This window comes from Ischnura elegans, chromosome 3, assembly GCF_921293095.1.
Source record: "Ischnura elegans chromosome 3, ioIscEleg1.1, whole genome shotgun sequence".
NCBI lineage: Eukaryota > Metazoa > Arthropoda > Insecta > Odonata > Coenagrionidae > Ischnura > Ischnura elegans.
In genome coordinates this window covers 96,810,570-96,829,023 of record NC_060248.1, presented here as the reverse complement: position 1 = coordinate 96,829,023, position 18,454 = coordinate 96,810,570, and the positions used below count along the sequence as shown (strand labels likewise).

The 18,454-nt window shown below is 40.8% G+C and overlaps 2 protein-coding genes across 3 annotated transcripts; both read right to left on the bottom strand.

Annotated features, from left to right (window-relative positions):
* Nucleotides 1-303: 303 nt before the first annotated feature.
* Nucleotides 304-11,194, bottom strand: LOC124156212. Its single transcript, XM_046530606.1, has 2 exons — nucleotides 10,920-11,194; nucleotides 304-659 (listed from the first exon to the last, which is right to left on the bottom strand). The coding sequence occupies exons 1-2, from the start codon at nucleotides 10,977-10,979 to the stop codon at nucleotides 309-311; spliced, it is 411 nt and encodes a 136-aa protein (XP_046386562.1). The 5' UTR covers nucleotides 10,980-11,194; the 3' UTR covers nucleotides 304-308.
* Nucleotides 11,195-12,845: 1,651 nt separating this feature from the next.
* Nucleotides 12,846-18,106, bottom strand: LOC124155074. 2 transcript variants are annotated; one of them, XM_046528813.1, is made up of 4 exons: nucleotides 17,883-18,106; nucleotides 17,672-17,799; nucleotides 14,218-14,508; nucleotides 12,846-13,236 (listed from the first exon to the last, which is right to left on the bottom strand). In XM_046528813.1, exons 2-4 carry the CDS (start codon nucleotides 17,747-17,749, stop codon nucleotides 12,883-12,885), a joined length of 723 nt encoding a protein of 240 aa, XP_046384769.1. In that variant the 5' UTR covers nucleotides 17,750-17,799; nucleotides 17,883-18,106; the 3' UTR covers nucleotides 12,846-12,882. The 2 variants fall into 2 exon arrangements, with proteins under 2 accessions (XP_046384769.1, XP_046384770.1); XM_046528814.1 differs by lacking the exons at nucleotides 17,672-17,799; nucleotides 17,883-18,106 and adding an exon at nucleotides 15,318-15,648.
* Nucleotides 18,107-18,454: the final 348 nt, after the last annotated feature.

Below are 18,454 nucleotides of genomic sequence, written 5' to 3'. Positions count from 1 at the left end.
CCGTTTATTTCAAAATCGAGAGACATGTTAAAAAAAATCAAATAAAGGGTACTCGAGTCTCGGAAAAATGAGACATTTTCCCAAGAATGCGAAGTCATTCACAATCATGAAGTGCTGATGTAGCGTCCAGCATTTAGTCGTTCCCAGCTAAAACCCATTGAGATGGCTCACAGATTTTTGCGTAGGGGTAGGCGTTGTCCCAGCCTTGAGCATCATTTCACAACGGCAAGGTCTGCCACACTGATACAAATCAGGAAAAGGAAAAACCACAGTGTTTCGGGTCGCTTCGAGAGATCTCTCCGCTCCTCTCACGTCATTCCCTTGGCGATCAGGTGCCTCCCTTCTTCGGCGGCCTCCCGTTTGTTCCACGTCTTGAGGCACGAGGTGCAGTCCACGTTTTCGTCGGCTGCGTAATATTTGGCCAGCTTGCGCATCACGTTCCTCGCCCTCTCGCTGATGAAGTGCTCGATCTCGCCGACCAACGCGAGGAAGTTGACGATGCTGCGGAAGGCGCCGGCCACCCGGTCGGCGCGGTCCACGAGTGACGGGTGACGGTGGTCGAAGCGCGGGAGGGACGATGCCTGGCGCTTAGGCGGCACGCCAAGGCTCTCCCAGCCGCCCCTCGGCTCACTCTTCGGCTCCACCGGCAGACAGCGGCACTTCAGAATTAAAATAAAGACAGTACATTCCGGTTATGCAGTCATTCCAGTATATGTTGCAACCTGAGTATTTAGCGTTTTAGGCCACTTGCCACAACGTTATACAGTTGAGGACCTCAAATACGGAATCCTGAAACCAGAAATCCAGAATGGCTCACGGCTTACTTTGCTACATAAGCATCTACGTGGAGGTGTCATAGGTGACCACATGTACACCGTTCACTATGGAAAAATACGAGTGATGAAACAAGTCATCAGCTTCACTCTCCTTGATTATATGACTTAGAGAAATGGAGAATTCACCTGTCCTACTTTAAATCAAAGAGGAGTTATTAAAAATGGGAAATATATTTGGGAAGGCCCTCAAGACCAGAAATCCAGAAAAACCAGTAATCCAGAGACCCTTTAGTCCCAAGCTTTCCGGATTTGAGGTCCTCAACTGTACTACCATTTCATGCTATATCGGTATGTTTTCACAAATCGTATTTTCGTAATTATGTGCATCATCATGTTAACAAATGTCATTATGTTTTCATCTGAAACAGCATTTCGTATTTTTATGTATTATTTTTATTGGCAATGCAAATAGTTGTAAATATTTAATATTGGTTTAATGATGAGGGGTTAGATAGGTGACGCGACTCCACACACCGATTTTGGGTGGCCGCTAAAATACAGGTCGTCCACATTCCAATAGTGATCAATGGGAGGGCATGGGAGCTTGCACACTGACTAACCACGCACTGGCGCCGATAAAAACCCGGTTAGCAGCCGGTCATTGCCACTGCGGATCACCGGCGCACCCAAGCATGCAGTGGCGTAACTAGGAATACCCTTCGGGGGGGATAGGTCGCCTCGAGGGGCGACCCCCATCCCAGGCAAGGAGGGTCCGGGAAAATTTTAGAAAAGTGGCATGCCTGGAAATGCATTTTACATCATTTTGGCAGTTAAAATTTAACTTAAAGCAGATGCAGTTATTATGTATCAAAACTGCACAGTATTTAAAAAAAATTATTTCTCAGAGGCTTTAGAAGGGGGATCTATCCCAAACCCCCCCCCCTTAATTACGCCACTGCGCTCAGTCACACGATTCTTATATGGAAAACGATTGTCGACTGGTAAAACTCATCGGGACTTGTGTCTAGTTAATGGACCTACAGTTATGAGTGAAGGAAAGAATAGTGCCGTGAAACCAATTTGAAACAGTGGCTCGGTGGTCAGCGTTTCGAAACCGAAGAACTTAAGAAGGGCATTGCCAATAGGGTGGTTTCCTATTATTTTTTTATTGCCTGAATCGAAAGATTATTACTCCTGGAGTGCGCATTTCACGCTCTTAGATTTTAGAATGATGATATATATTTTCGCGATGAAACGAAAAGTGAAAAATTTCAAGCGCGCGAAAACGCGACGGCTAAATAGGAATGATAGGAAAAGTCCGTGTGACGTATTTCTGGTTCCAGCTGTCGGCGTGTGAGGTGACCTTGGGGCGAGGCTTGAGCGCTGATACGACGCAGGCTGCTAGCAGGTAGCTGAGTATCCTGCTAGCAGGTAGCGCTTGGCTTAAATAAGGATTATTATTCCCCTAGCAAACGAAGGAAACTTTCCGAACTTAGGTATTTTTAATGTGTGATTATAAAGAGATATTTCCCTGAGCTCTGTACCTCATGCATGCATTAGTAATCTCAGACAATGTAAACCTCCTATCTACTCGTATAGAAACTAGGTCCCTGTGACGTCACATGGAGAGGAATCGCATGGGTGCCAAACTGGCCTTTTTGAAATGCAGTTAAAATTGACCATTCCTATTTGTCTAAACTGGGATTTCTAAAACCAAATAATTTGTATATTATGAAAACACTAATGGTGGTTAAGGAATCGCAATAAATGCATTTCGTTTTCTTTGATGGAGGAAACTACCCTATTAGTTCAACTCTCAGGCTACGCTTGGATGTGAACGGCGATTATGTAGATAAGTGAAGTAGGTTTGTAGCTAACTAGAAATGCCAATTCAATGTGCTTCAAAAGAGTATATTTTTTCCTTTGACCAAACGGCCCTTAATTTATTTGCCTCGTATATCCTGACATACGAGAATTACACTAGCTTTGAGTTAGTGAAAAAGACTTATTCTTGGAAAATTCAATGCTAAATTTTTCATGCCCTCACGAATGGTGTCTTTACGAGTAGATTCAAGTTCGTGCACGAGCTTGCTCCACTATACCAGGGCGTATCTGATTTTGGACGGCCAAAAGGTCATTTCCGTTACTCCGTCCCTCATAAATTTATAGCTTCACAATGATAGTATGAATGAGATACCAGCTGAATTCTGGAAAGTGGTACAAGAAGCGCTGGGAGGAACCTTATAACGAAAAGAATATCGTGGAGAGAATTCATCCTATGCGAGGTTATCTTTAGGGGCGGATTCAACATCAAATTTGGGGTGGGGGTCTGAACATGGGACCGGGGAATGTGGAATAGGGTGGTTTCCTATTATTTTTTTATTGCCTATATCGGAAGATTATTTCTCCTGGAGTACGTACTTTACGCTTTTAGATTTTTAAATGACGATATCTATTTTTCACGATAAAATGAAAAGTGAAAATTTTCAAGCGCGCGAAAACGCGACGGGTAAGGAAATCTCTCCGTGTGACGTATTTCTGGTTCCCCCTCCCGCCTTGTGAAGTGACCTTGATCGAGGCTCTGAGCGCTGATAGGACGCAGGATGCTAGCGGGTAGCTGAGTACCTTGCTGGATGGTAGCGCTTGGCTTAAAAAAGGTTAATTAATACCTTATCAAACGAAGAAAACTTTCCGACCTTAGCCAGTTTTAATGTGTGATTATTATGAGATGTTTCCCTGAGCTCTGTGCCTCATGCATTCATTGGTAACCTCAGACGATGTATAACTCCTATCCTCTCGTGTAGAAACTAGGTCCCTGTGACGTCACGTGGAGTGGCATCGCATGGGCGCCAATCTGGCCCTTTTCAAATGAGGATAAAAATGGACCATTGCCATTCGTCTAAACCGGTATTTCTAAAACGAAATAATTTGTATATTATGAATACAGGAATGGTGGGTAACAAATCGCAATCAATGCCTTTCGGTTTCTTTGATGAAGGAAACTACCCTATTGCGAAAGAGATGGGCGTTCCCCGTGTAAATTGCTTTAAAATATTACACGGGAGAATTATTATTTTTTAAAGTTGCCAGTTGCCCCTTACTCCTTTAGAAGGATACAAAAACTATTAAACTTATAAAATTTTTTAAAAAATTAGATAACTTTGGGGGGGGGATCATGACCCCTGTAATCCCCATAAATTCACATTTGCACCTTCATAGCGCCACCTCTGAGGCGCTTGGCAAGAGGTGAGTATTTCTACTCAATATGCACTTACCTACAGTACATATGTTAACTTCACCGCAGTTTACGCAGCATGGTCAAAATAATACACGGAGCAACCACGTTGAATGCGACCAATAGAATAAGAGAGATAATTTATTTCTACGTTGGGTCATATACTTTAAAAATATTATGTTCCGAAGTATTTCTCGTGTTTAGTTTTATCTCAATAAAGTACTCATTTTTTGCGCGTAATATCGATTTGCCCAGATTTTAACTTTTGCTTTCCCGTGGTTTTTGTTTCCGGAACATGCAGTTTTGATATACGGAAGCTATAACTAAATCTGTATGTGTGAAATAAATTTTTTACACTGCTATAATTGAAAAAGCCATTGTAAACAACGAAACCTCCGCTAACTTCGTCCAGAAAGACATGCACCACAAACTTAGGGCATGCAAGAAAAGCTACATGCATGTCGACCTTCTATTTTTACTGGGGATATTATTTTAGTATTAAAAGAAATAGTAACTTAGTAGCTAGCATTTCGAACGAAACAGATTTCTTTATACCACGGTTAGTTATATTGAGTTCCACTATCGTATTCCAGGAGAATTTACAAACTGAAATTTCCTCAGAGTAGGTTGCTTTACTGTTTAAAAATTAGCTTAATTACCACGTAGGATATCTCAAAGTATCTATGACTTCATCTTCAATTACATATTTCACCTTGAAACATACTAAAGTATTACTTCTAGGATTTTAGCAATATTCAGGAAAGAATGGGTGCGAATTCTGGTCAAGAAAAATTCTGTGTAATTTCGCACATCCATTACCGTTCTCGGAAAGAATGAGCCATAATGCATTATATTCGTTAAGCTGCTAGTAAAATAATAAGATCGAACTTAAACGTGCACGTAAGCGATGCATTTTGTCCGGCAGCATATTTGTGTATTTTATATCTAACCAATGGTTCGCTTGCCAACAAATGCAGCAGACCTTACTAACTGGGCGAAGTAAATGAAGTGATCCATATAGTATGCTTTGGCAAAGTAAATGCATCCTCAGTGGTGGAGACATTTTGATATCAGGTAGATTTGCGACTGCTTAACGAGAAATAACCCAGAAAAATATTTTTTAGGCTGACAGCCATATGTTTATATTGGGTTGGGATCTATCTTCACCTATCAAGCCGACCTTCAGGCTGAAACATAAGAAGGTGATGAAATGGGTTTAGGATCATTACACCGACACATATAAAGTGCTCCGAGAAAAAAATGCTTCAGCTTTCAACTACATCACAGTTTCCAGGAAAATATGGAGGCTCCTATACTACCTACTCGAGATCCATTTCGTGGAAATTTCGTGCTTTTGTATATTTTTACTCTCCTCCAGGTATGTGTCAGTGTAATGAGTCAATATCTTCGAACTTTTGAGGAAAACTAAGGATACCAAGCATAGGCGGCCCTAAAAAGGACCTCTCTAGAAAGGAACAACAGAGAAGAAAAGGAGAAACCGGTAGCCAGAGTCTGTCTCCCCTACATCTCCAGTGTCAGCAACAAAATATCCCGAATACTCAAGAGACATAACATAGAAGCGATACACAAACCGTCCAGCAAGATAAAGACCTGCATCGGAACACCGAAAGATGACCTGGGCCTCAAGACGTCGGGAGTATACAGCATCCCATATGAATGTGGCCACGTTTACATTGGGGAAACAGGCCGCACCATAGAAAAAAGGCTGACGGAACACGAACGATGCATACGCTTGTTCCACCCACTGAAATCAGCGGTGGCAGAGCATTGCCTGGACCTCGGTCACCGAGTAGATTTTAAAAGTACCAAAGTGCTATGCCGCACAGACAACTACTGGGATCGAATTGTCAAAGAAGCCATACAAATCAACATACACCAAAAGAACCTAAACAGAGACAAAGGCTTCCAGCTAAGTAATACGTGGAAGTCAGTGATCAATCACTATAAATCACCCCAATTCAGAAAGGACCAATCAGGGCCCACTTGAACGGCCCTCATGAGTATAAATACCGGAGAAAAAACTTGGCTCAACATTAACCCCTGATGACGATGACGGACTTAGTCATGGAAACGTTGGGAATTACAACCCGATACGACACCCGGTGGGAAACCCGAGAAATATTCCTGCAAAGCATAGTGGTGGGTTGAACATTTTCCGTAGTGTTTCTACGTCTGTATAATACCCTGTGAGCCATCTCAAAAGTATTTAGCAGGGGGTGGGTTTAAGCCACCTTGCAATACCCTTCATAGGAACTTCATGAGTACTGAGGGAAAAATGAAATAAAAATATTATAACATGTGCGCATGAATGAAGACGGTCTGAGCTCCCACCCAGCAGGTATCGCCCCTTTTAGCGTTGAATCACGGCACAGGCCAAAACGAATGGATCACCGCAAAGGAATATTAGGCAAAAAGTATTAATAGAAGAATAAGAGAAAAACATACATTTAGGGCCTATATTATATAACGCCTATATTTTAGGCGTTCCAGCCAGCACACAGATTAATTTCATGAATCGCTCAACTTTTTCTGCACCTGATGGCCCTAAGAAAGTGGAATGGAATGGTATCTAACGACGGAAACCGTGAGATAGTTTTCATGCCATGTGAGAAAACTTCTCTCCGATTTCACCCCATATTTTGCTCTTTTCTCAAGTAAAGATCCGCAGACTAAATCGCCAAGCACATGAGAGACACTGCTGTGTTTATCACATAAATTCATCGCGAATCTTGGCGCTGTACTCGCTTATTTTCTGTTATTAGTTTGATAGTCACTACTCGTTATCGAAGTAACTGTTGGCGATTTGAATAGCAAGTCCGATGATTTATTTCTCGTAAACAGTTTTATGAATTTTACCATCGTTAACGTAGCAATGAATGAAATTATCACATCAAATTGCGAATTAATGAGGAATCGCGACGCTGAAGTGATAATAGGGTGGTTTCCTATTATTTTTTTATTGCTTTAATCGAAAGATTATTACTCCTGGAGTACGTATTTCACGCTTTTAGATTTTTAAATGACAACATCTATTTTTCGCGATTAAATGAAAAGTGAAAATTTTCAAGCGCGCGAAAACGCGACGCTTAAGTATGAATGCCGGGAAATATCTCCGTACGTCGTATTTCTGGTTCCCCCTCCCGCCCGGTGAGGTGACCTTGAGGCGAGGCTTAGCGCTGATACGTCGCAGGATGCTAGCGGATAGCGGAGTACCTTGCTGAATGGTAGCGCTTGGCTTAAAAAAGGTTTATTAATACCTTATGAAACGAAGAAAACTTTCCGATCTTAGCCAGTTTTAATAGGTGATTATTAAGACATGTTTCCCTGAGCTCTGTGCCTCATGCATGCATTGGTAACCTCAGACGATGTATAACTCCTATCCTCTCGTGTAGAAACTAGGTCCCTGTGACGTCACGTGGAGTGGAATCGCATTGGCGCCAATCTGGCCTTTTTCAAATGAGGTTAAAATTGACCCTTGCCATTCGTCTAAACTGATATTTCTAAAACCAAATAATTTGTATATTATGAATACACTAATGGTGGGTAACGAATCGCAATGAATGCCTTTCGTTTTCTTTGATGAAGGAAACTACCCTATTAAAACTAATAAGAACCAACAAAGTGAAATTATTTGAACCGCATTGAAAGAAGCGATTTCCACTTTAGCTAAACTAAAGTGTGTATATATTCACTTCAGCTGTAGGAGGGTATCAAAATGTTCATTGACTGAACTAGCAGTCAAGGGCGTAGCGAGCTGGGGGACCCCTAAGGTTTTACATGTTTGAGTGATACACCCTTAAATGTGACCCCTCCAACTGAATCCCACCGAAAATATGCCGTCTTTTCAAATGAACTTCCCCGAAATTTTTTTCAAGTTACATTCTTTCTTGGACCTGCAAGATCACGAAACTTTCAGAAGAGGATCCTCAACTCGGTCTTTGAATGTGCTGTCACCCACCGCGAATTTAAATAGATTTACAAAAGTCCCCAAAGTGATCCGAATTACACGGGGAAATTCGGTATAGTTAGGGATCTCATACCAGGAGACCTTCCAAAGATTCCAAATCGACTACATTCTAGTGAAATAAAGATTCAGGAACCAGGTGAAGAACTGCAAAAGTTTTCGAGGGGCAGATATCGATAGTGACCATAACTTAGTTGTGATGAAATGCCATCTTAAATTTTTTAAATTGAAGAAAGCCGTGAAAAATATATGGCAGGTTGAAAAATTGAAGGAGGTTCAGCATCAACTGGCTTTTAAAGAAGCTGTAGAAAAGAGAATAGAGGAGGATACGACCGATAAACCAATGGAAGAGAGTTGGAAAGCCATTAGAAGTGGTCTGCAGGCAGCAGCTGACGAAGTCCTTGGTAAAAGAAGAGTCGTTATGAGAAAAACATGGATCACGTAGGAAGTATTAGATCTCATTGAAGAAAGAAGAAAATACAAGGCTGTGAAAACAGAAGAAGGACAGAATTGTTACAAGAGAGTAAGGAACGAAATATGTCGTAAAGCGCGGAAGGCTAGAGAAACGTGGATGAAAAATATCTGTGAAGACGTTCAAAACAGTCTTAAACATGGAAAAGTAGAGGCCGCCCATAGGATAGTGAGGAACCACTTTAAGGAAAGGGGCGTAAGATGTAATACCCTTTGGGACAAAAAAGGAGAACTAATGATTGAAAACGAAGACAAAGGGAAGGGATGGAAGGAATATCTGGAATGTTTGTACAAAGGAAGCAGCCTAAGAACGAATGCTATTGAAAACGAGAGGGAAGTGGAAGCCGATGACATTGGAGCCCCAATTTTAAGATCAGAATTTGATTCGGCTGTAAGAGACCTTAAGATAAATAAAACGTTTGGCATTGATGATATTCCCGCAGAGATAATTAAAAATGCAGGAGAGAAGACGTTAAACTAGCTGTACATAATCATTAGTGAAATGTATTCGACAGGTGAGATACCAAAGGACTTCGAGAGGAACATTATAATCCCTATTCCTAAGAAGGAAAGAGCAGAGAACTGCGAAGATTTTAGGACTATAAGCCTAACTACACATGCGTCGAAGATTCATCTTTAGAAGAATAGAACGAGGAGCAGAAGAGTATTTGGATGACGACCAATTAGGATTCAGAAAAAACAAAGGCGCAAGGGAAGCAATATTGGCCCTTAGACTGCTCAGAGAGAAGAGAATGGAAAAGAACAAGCCAGCGTTTGTTGCGTTCGTGGACCTAGAGATGGCATTTGACAACGTGGATTGGAGCATAATGCTTGGAATCCTAAAAGAAATGGGGGTTCTTTACAATGACAGAAGAATCATCCACAGTTTATACAAAGACCAAGTAGCGGTGATAAAATCAGGGCCCAGCTGTGAAGAAACAAGCATTAGGAAAGGAGTGAGACAAGGCTGTGCATTGTCACCCGTAATTTTCAACGTTTACATTGAGAAAGCCATTAATGAAATCAAAGAAAAGGCATTGCGAGTGAATATCCATGGAGAAAAAATTAGCATGCTAAGATTTGCCGATGACATAGCCGTTATAGCAGAAACAGAGAAGGATTTGAAAAATATTCTGGTTAATACGGGTAGGGTAATGGGTAAATACAGGTAAATATCAACTGAAAATAAGCACGAAGAAAACCAAGATATTAATATGCAGCAGAAGAGAAGAAGTCAAGACTAACATTAAAATAGGGAAGCAAAAACTAATAGAGGTGGATGAATTCGGTCATTAGGGAAGCAAGATAACTAGTGACGGGAGAGGCAAGAAATAAATTATCAGCAGAATAGCCCAGGCGAAGAGAGCATTCCACCAAAAGAGAGACCTGCTTACAGCGGGAAACTTAAATATGGAAGTCCTAAGAAAAGTAGGAGAGAAGAGAAGCCTCATGAAAACCTTAACAAGAAGACGGAACTACTTTATAGGCCACATCTTGAGACATGATGGCCTGATGAAAGAGAAGAAATACGTAGGTGTGAAAAGATCAGCTGATAGGAGAATTGAGTGGAGAGCTGCGTCAAACCAATCTCAGGACTGTTATGGGCGAGTGATGATGATGATATGTTATATTTAAGTCTTAGGATTGCTATCTAGTGATGATGATGATGATGAACCGAAATTTATATGCGTGATGATGTGATCTATCAAATTCATTATTTTTAGTACTAATTACTTGCGATTATATTGCAAAAATTATAATGCAAAATATTAGAAAAAAAGTGGATTGCATTGCACTCATCACCGCTCCGCCGACATTTTTGAAAATAAAATACGACCGAAGTGGCAACAGAAATCAGCCATCTATGGGATGGAATTGAGCCTCCTCTATGCAGTCCCCTTCCCTATGAGATTATATCGGCCTGCAGCACGTGCCCCCGTGACCCCCCTAAACGGTCGTGCCTAAACCCGCCTAGGATCCGTCAGAGGTCGCTCCAGACGCTTAAAAAATAGGCAAGATATTTCATACGGTTATCGTTTCGTTTTTTGTATCACGGAGCCTAAATAATTCAATTTCGTATTAATAACATTCATATCAAAACAAAGAGAATATTTCGTACAGTGATTCTAGTATGCTGCTTTTAATCTCAAATATGAGAAGACCGTGTGCCTGTCAGGACCCCCCAGAAAAAAAATCCTGAATCCGCCGCTGCGACGAATACATTGGCAAAGTAGCATCGGAGCACCGAAAAGGTGAGAAACGGTGAAGTTTCACGGGATGAGTAAGGTCCTAGCTCACAGCGAAACTCACTCAGAGAAACAACCGAAGTCTAATGTAGGCCACCGCAGGATATTTATAAACAAACACAACGGTCACACACCATGGCGACCGGGGAAAACATGCATGCAAAACAACGAATTCCATGTAAGGCAAGGAGGACTTGAAAACTCACTGTTTCGGAGAGCAACAAAAGCACTAATATGAACATTGGCGTTTGCTGTGGACACTCCATTATCCTCGGGCAACACTTGACAGACGGATGGAGTGGGAAACTTGTCCGAAAAGGGAACACCAATGTTTTTTTTAAGGCCTATGTATGGTTGGGCACCTGTCTCTATCTCACTCTTCAACTTCACACCTTTCAGTGTCCGTCTGTAGACTGTTTAAGACTCTTACGACTTATCCAACACGCCGCCCCACTCAAATTCTCTCCCTCCCACTCCTTTAAAGTGTTTGAAATTTGCTCGGCAATCCATATAAGGTCGATCAACTGGACATTCTGAAGTCCCGACGAGCTTACACCCCTCCTCAAGAAAAAGTATTGCGTTACAAGCCCGGGTGGAGTGGGGTCGCAAAGGAAAATAGAAAACAATAGAACAGCGCCGCATGCAATAGTGACACAACTTTCATCCATCCAACGTAATCAGTGTTTAAAAAAAGCATCTACATCGTTTCATCACTGTCACGTTTTTTCTGAGAATTCGACTAACTTCAGCATAAAATCTCAATGAGCGAACCGATTAAGAACTGAAATTACAATAAAAATGATAAAAAACACGCTCTTTTCATAATCAGCATAAACTTCACAAAGAAAGGTCTAAATAACCTTTTAAGATAAGTGTTGATAATATTTATTATTAACGAGTGTAAAAGAATGATAGTTAATAGGTTAGTAAGAACAGACACGAAATATTGATATGTAAACTCATTCAGCATCCACACTTTATCCACCAAGTAATAAATATATCAAAATAAGCTTAATTATTCTAAAAATATAATTTTTTTGTAACGAATTGATATGTAGCAGCCACGGTATTATATCGTTGATATTTATAGTATGTGATGGACAGAAGTATGAATGCACAATAAACATTTTGGAGTAGAAGGAAGGAGGTCGGTGAGAACTAATGGCCTGTCTTTCCAGAAGGTTCCGATAATGAAATTGCAAGGAATAGGTTGAGCCGAAAATCGGCTCGTTCATCATCCTCTTTTCCTTTAATGAATGAATTTGAATTGAATCGGACAAGTCAGCCTTGATTCATACCGCTTAACCCTGGAAAACTTTTATGGAAACAATGTTACACCTAAAATACTCGAAACTCCTGTTTCTGGACCGCGTCCACAAAAACCTGCCGGTTGAATCTGTTCTTTTTTTAAAGAAATTTTATCCTTCCATTATTTTCGTGGATCTCAGTTATCATTATCGCAAAAATGTTAGCATAAACGTTGTAGGGGTAAATTAGCGAAACCCAAGTCCGTCATTCAACATAATTGGGAAGTGATACAAATCTGTTTTTGTGGAGAAACTTATAGATTTTAAAACCAGAATAATAATTGTTAATTCTTTGACCGACTTGCACTATTATGAATATTTAGCCCTTACTTGACATTAACAAGTTTGACACACACATCCACGCCCTTGGTGGATTCACCACCTGGCAACCTGCGGCTCTTTCGATCCCAAATTGAGGCCTTCCAGGTACATGTGAAAAAAATAATTATTTTATTACTTTAATTTGGAAATTCCAAATATAGTGGAAGCAGGATAAAAGCATGAATTTAGGAAGGAGATAGGATAGAGTGTCCAAATATATATACATAGTCGGCAATCAAATTAAAGCACTGTCGAAATGAAATAACTCTGGGATCTTCTGTCTCAAAAGGTTCCCTACCCCTGATCTAGGGCATTGAGATATCCGAGCCCGCGAAATTTAAAAGGGCGGTCAAGGACGTTTTCCCGGCGTCACAGTGGCCGGTTTTATAAGCTCTCAAGTGAACCCTCCCCAACTGCACCACAGCAGAAATACATGTACTTCATCACACCAGAATTTGGATTAGGGTAGGTTTTGTGCGGTAACACCAAATAAGAGCAACAGTCTTTTTTTTATTAAAAAAAGGTATATTTTCGCTTTTCGTCATTCATACAGCGTGATGACGCGAGGCGTGATCCTGTATCGTCTACCATCTGCCGTTTCCACGATCCGTCCCCTCGTCGCCCGACCGTCCGACCTCCTGTACTGCGACCCTGGCTGACCCTCAGGGTGCACCAGACGGAGCAAGTACACGCTGTGGGGAACCCTGTCTGCAATCTGCGTGATCCACTTCCTGGAGCGAGGAGCTGGAAAATATGGGCCGGTCTCCCCGGGGTACGCCGAAGGCCATGTGTCCTGGAAATCTCTCAAGTTCGCGCTTAGGAACCAGTTCGGGGGACCTGGGACATCAAATGACCTCCGCTTCCGGCTGCTCGTGAATTCCTTCATCGCCCTAATCTGTCGAAATTAAACAAAAAACGAACAAATTGTCAGTAAAATAATTAGCTGATACGACAGAGATAGAGAGAAAACGAATTCGACAGGTTCTTCCACCACTCTTTACCAAACATTGGAAATAAACAGGTATTTCAAGGAAGAGGAAAAATGGAATTGCTTTGACTGTGAGAGCGAACATTTGAAGATAGCTAGATTCATCTCGTTTACCCTGTATAAAGGCAATATGAAACAAATATATCCAGGGTATATGGACCATAAAGAATTAAACTGAATATATAGGGCATATGGGAAAAAATTCGGATTTAATTGAAAGTGAATCAATGTGAAAACAGCTCATACAAAGTTTCTCGACTCAAATGGTATTTTCCCATATGACAAATATGCAAATGACAAACAGGCAAATGAGAGAGAGTATATGCTTAAATGCGGCTGTAACCGAGGAAGCAAAATCATTTTGTCTCCATTTAGATGATAAATCGGCTTTTGTCAAATGTTCGTGCATCATTCACAAGCTTGGTGATGACATAGAATTTCACCGCATTGGAGAAAAAGTAAACAGAAAGGTTTTTAAGAATATGGATAAGTTATAGGGAAAAAGTTCCTCTTTCCACTTCCACAGTGAAGGATAATTATTATAGGCCGCATCAAAGACAAACCATCATCATGCCCAGTGACGAGGAGGTATGGGAAAACTGATTTACTCAATGCTTAATAGTCGAAATCGGACCTCAGATCTCCGAGCACGACCTGGCATCGAATTTTAATTTATAAAACGGGGAATATCTTGTGTTTCGCATTCAACTTTAATAAAATTGTTGACAATATGAATGATCCAGAGAAGAATCCAACGAAAGCATAAAATTTGTCAATATACTTTTTAACCATAACACAATCCGGGCGAATCATATTCTTACTAGGAATTTCCTGCGACTAAGTTAAAGCTTTGCCCAGGGTATTGGAGGTGCATGAAAAAATACTCACCGTCAAATCGCCATCATCCTCGCCAGAGGCAGAGGATTCTTCATCCATATCGTCGCATCCAGTTTTTGAACACAGGATATGGGCATAATCATTTCCGAAAATGCTTCCCGCAGGGTCATGCGATACCACCGGTTTCCCAAGATCAGTCGTAAAGGACCCCGATTCCACTGGGTCAAAATTCTGGGGTTTTTCTTGGTTTTCTGATGAGCTTGCAATATTTGACTCCACAGAGCGGGTGTTCCTCAAATTCAAGTCATGGTCCTTATAACTTTTGTCAGGAAGAGCTGACACCTAGTGGGATGGGCATAGATTCATTACATTAATGGAATTACCTTGAGATAGCTTTTAGTTACTACGGAAAAAAGCTGATGGTATCAAATCAGCTGGAAATCACTACAGAGTTACGTTCAAACTACTTATAAATATTGAAGAGCTTAGTTACGACGAAAGTAGCAATCGTCTACGTCAACGGTTCCTAACCGGTGGTACGCGCACCCCTTAGGGGTACGCGACGAACCAGTCGGGGGTACGCCGAAAGTAATCGTAACCATGTATCTCTCAACTAGGAAATATAAATACATATTATCTGGGGTTTTAAAAACATAGTTTCTATTCATACAATTATTTATAGCTAAAACTGTCACCTACCCGAAGTGAAATTATGTAATTAAATGTGTGCGTTACATTTGTGGGGGTATAACATTAGTAATATACTTAGAGAGGAGTACGAGGGGGAAAAAAGGTTGGGAACTTCTGATCTACGTTATACCGTTTCAGTAAAATATGAAGAAACTATTTACTTTTCCAACACCCGATGCTTAGTAAAGGCACTTAATTGAATAATTCGTGATTTGCTATTGATTTTGATACGATTTTCATGCACCGCAAAAACTAAAAAGCTGACATAAAACATTATTCACTAATATCCCGAATTAAATATATGGAACAGGTAAAGAAGGATGTGAAAGAGGAGAAATACGTAGGTGTACAAAGATTAGCTGATAGGAGAATTGAGTGGAGAGCTGCGTCAAACCAATCTTAGTATTGTTGACCAGTGATGATGATGATACGTGGCAACCATAAACTGAAAACTTTCTCACCGTAAAGACACCAACTACCAGAAGAGTGAGCGTGGTCAAATGTGGAGCAGAGAGCATTGTCGATTTGGCCAAAATGCTTCGCTTGAGAACGTCCTTACGTCTTTTATACGTAGCTAGGTTTCCGCGCTCGATTGTTATCGCTGCTCCGAATGACTCTTATGTGCCACACACCGGCCTGGAGAAAGGGAGACAATGCACTTGGCACGCTATTTAACCTTGTGCTCATTTGGAATTCTCACCAACAAGTCGACAAAAATGAATGCCCATGAACGCCAAATTGCTGGAAACTGTCGCATAGGATGCATCCTGGTTTTCCCCGTTTGTGATGAGCTATGATATCATCGTCGCGTCGCGTTGATTAGAATTATATGCTAATTAATTTTTTCTTCTCACCAAGGGCGGATCCAGGATAATTTTCTGGGGGGGGGGGGCTCAAGGGGTCTGACTGGCAAACGGTTTTCTCATCTTTGGGATTAAAAACTACATGTAGCATTTACTCTACGAAAAATGCTCTTAATTTTAATATAAATTTAATTATAAAATTAATTAATATTAATAAATTTTATAATAAAATATGAAATATATTGATATTTGTATTGAAAATCTCATCTATTTTTTTAGCGTCTGGGGGGCACATGTCCCCGTACACCCCCCCTAAATCTGCCTGTGCTTTCTACCCTTACAGTTGTTTGTAGAGAAAGGAGAAGAGAAGTTTTTGCCACATAAAACATCGTTTATCAGACAAGACTCTTGTGTCCATTCTTTTATGATAGTGTGATGACCGTGTCGTGAATGATTTGAGGGAAAAGGGTGTGACTGGAAGGGGTGTCCAGGATCGCGTGACTTGGAGGCGACTAGTTAAGAACAGCGGTCCCTCGCAGGAATTAAGTTGCAGAGAAAGAAGAAGAACAAGGCTCTTGAGCTCATTCTTTTCCATCTTGAAAACGTCCATCTCTGTAAGTCCTCATTTTTACTTCAGCAAATTTCCCGCTAAATTTATGAGAGAGCAGTAAAATAAGTAGCGATATTGAAATAGTCCGCAAACAAAGGCACAGGCTCTTTTCCAGCACTATAACGGAAAAATCACTACTCCTCTTGATAGTTTTAATTCCATGATTAATCTTCGAAGTTTCAACGGAACGTTGCTTAAAATACAGTAAACTAATAAAGTTCGGGAATTATGATTAGCATTTCTGTTAGATAGATTCTATCTTTTGGAAAGAAAACTTACGAAAATATCAAAAATGTCCTCTAAAGCGTATGTTTTTCATTTGAAGTATTCGCACAATTATCACCGTAGGGCATACCTAGGCATATATTCGCACTTGACCCTGAATAAGGTTGACATCTCCTTCTCCAAAGACTAATATTTCCAGTTTTTTTCTCCGTACTATTTACTGCAAACAGCTTCCGCAGCATTTAAGTGACTAGTTACACAGGACGCATCGTTTTTCTACGTCATCTAATACAGCTACAATGTATCCACATATTTCCTACTCTCAAATGCTAGGGGAAAACTTCCTTCTCTCGCAGATTCCGCAGTCTGCTTTCCGTAGCATCACTCTCAATGCGTCATTTGAAGTATCTTATCCACTAACGAAATTGCTTTTAGGGGGTAAAACTCTAACCAGCAAAACGGTTTACAAACAAAAATTTTTAAAATATAGATGTATATTATTATATGTATGTATGTTAAGTAAATCTGCCTCTCAGTATAATGAACTGAATTTCATGGCATTTATGAAAACTATTTATATTAAAACTATTTACACACGAAACTACGGTCTCCCATGTCTTAAATTAAACGTCTTTCTTTTCAGTTTAAAAAAAAATGAAGGTTTTATGAAAAAGAACATGAATCCTAATTCAGCGAATGGCACGGTGAACGTGTTGAAGGTTAGTTTTCCGTTTGCTACTTCGGAGACCGTCCTTAAGAACGAAACTTCCCTGGCCCAAAAGATAACGGTTCGGGAGATAAAACGTCGGCGTTCAACAGCCTCAGTAATCGAAACTACCACGGAGGATTCACGAGCAGTTCCCACTGGTGAAGCACAAGTTCAATATCCCAGAATGATGTCAATATTTACTCATGGGTCCGATTGTAAGCTAGCTCGGGGTCATGACTGCATCAAATCTCTCTGACCATTGGAGCACCCAGAAATTTCACAGTATATTGCATCTCATAGCCCATTTAAAAGAGCCTTCTTTAACTTTCGGTCCAGCCCTCTCTTTTAAATTGGTGGGAAAAGTTTTTTTAGTTTCCTCACTCAAACATTGCATTACACTAAAAACGCAAACGTGCGCAAATTTTTAATGTCTTTGTTAACGGGCTGCTTGGAATTAGTTTTACTCACCGGTACAGCTAATAAGAAACGCGCCTTCGATGGGGTCATTGACATGAGTTGACTGATATTTCCATTTGATGCTACCATATGAATATGACCATTGGATTAAAGAAAAGTTGCATTTTTTTGAGATTTTACTGCAAAAAAAACAAAGTTATCCATAACGATGAATAGAACGGAAAATTTGAAGGTGACATCTACTTCACATGCCTATCCTTACCAACCACCCTTATTGTTAAGGTTCTTGTGTGCGGATAACAAACATTCAAAGTATTAGGGCCGGTTCCTTTCCTGTGAAGGATTTTTAATCTGAATATAATAAATATACTATTATTACTCAATAATCCCGGGTAAACAAATACTTCACTGGGAAGTATTTAGTATTTGTACACATGACCCTTTGGGTAGTAACTAAATGCTTCACCCTTTAGAATATCAGGCTACCCTATCGTTACCCACGCTTTTTAAAATCTAACTTCGGAATGATTTCATTAGAAAATAGACCCCTCGATTTGAACGGCATTCGCTGAACACCGTGCAGAGCGAGCCGCTTTTCGCGGATTCGCGAGCCGACGAGAATTTGCTGATGACAGGATGAAGCCCCTTGCATATCTGACAGGTAGGCAGACAGGTGGGGAAGGTGGTGACGAAAGGAATGGCGCAAGAGCGCCAACTGTCGGGAACGAATGGCGAGGCGCATTTGTTATTTTTGTGAGCGCGCACTTGCCATCGGCTACCATCGCCATCCTGGACACGGCCTGCGTAGTCTACCGCAGCGGGGAATTCGAGAAA

Excerpts from the sequence above, each read along its gene's own strand:
- LOC124155074 (XM_046528813.1), bottom strand. The coding sequence starts at position 17,749 with ATGGTAGCATCAAATGGAAATATCAGTCAACTCATGTCAATGACCCCA. Across the intron at positions 14,509-17,671 it reads GTTTCTTATTAGCTGTACCG|GTGTCAGCTCTTCCTGACAA; the intron begins GTGAGTAAAACT and ends CCATCCCACTAG. Across the intron at positions 13,237-14,217 it reads AGGATGATGGCGATTTGACG|ATTAGGGCGATGAAGGAATT; the intron begins GTGAGTATTTTT and ends TAATTTCGACAG.
- LOC124156212 (XM_046530606.1), bottom strand. The coding sequence starts at position 10,979 with ATGGAGTGTCCACAGCAAACGCCAATGTTCATATTAGTGCTTTTGTTG. Across the intron at positions 660-10,919 it reads TTTTGTTGCTCTCCGAAACA|TGCCGCTGTCTGCCGGTGGA; the intron begins GTGAGTTTTCAA and ends TTAATTCTGAAG.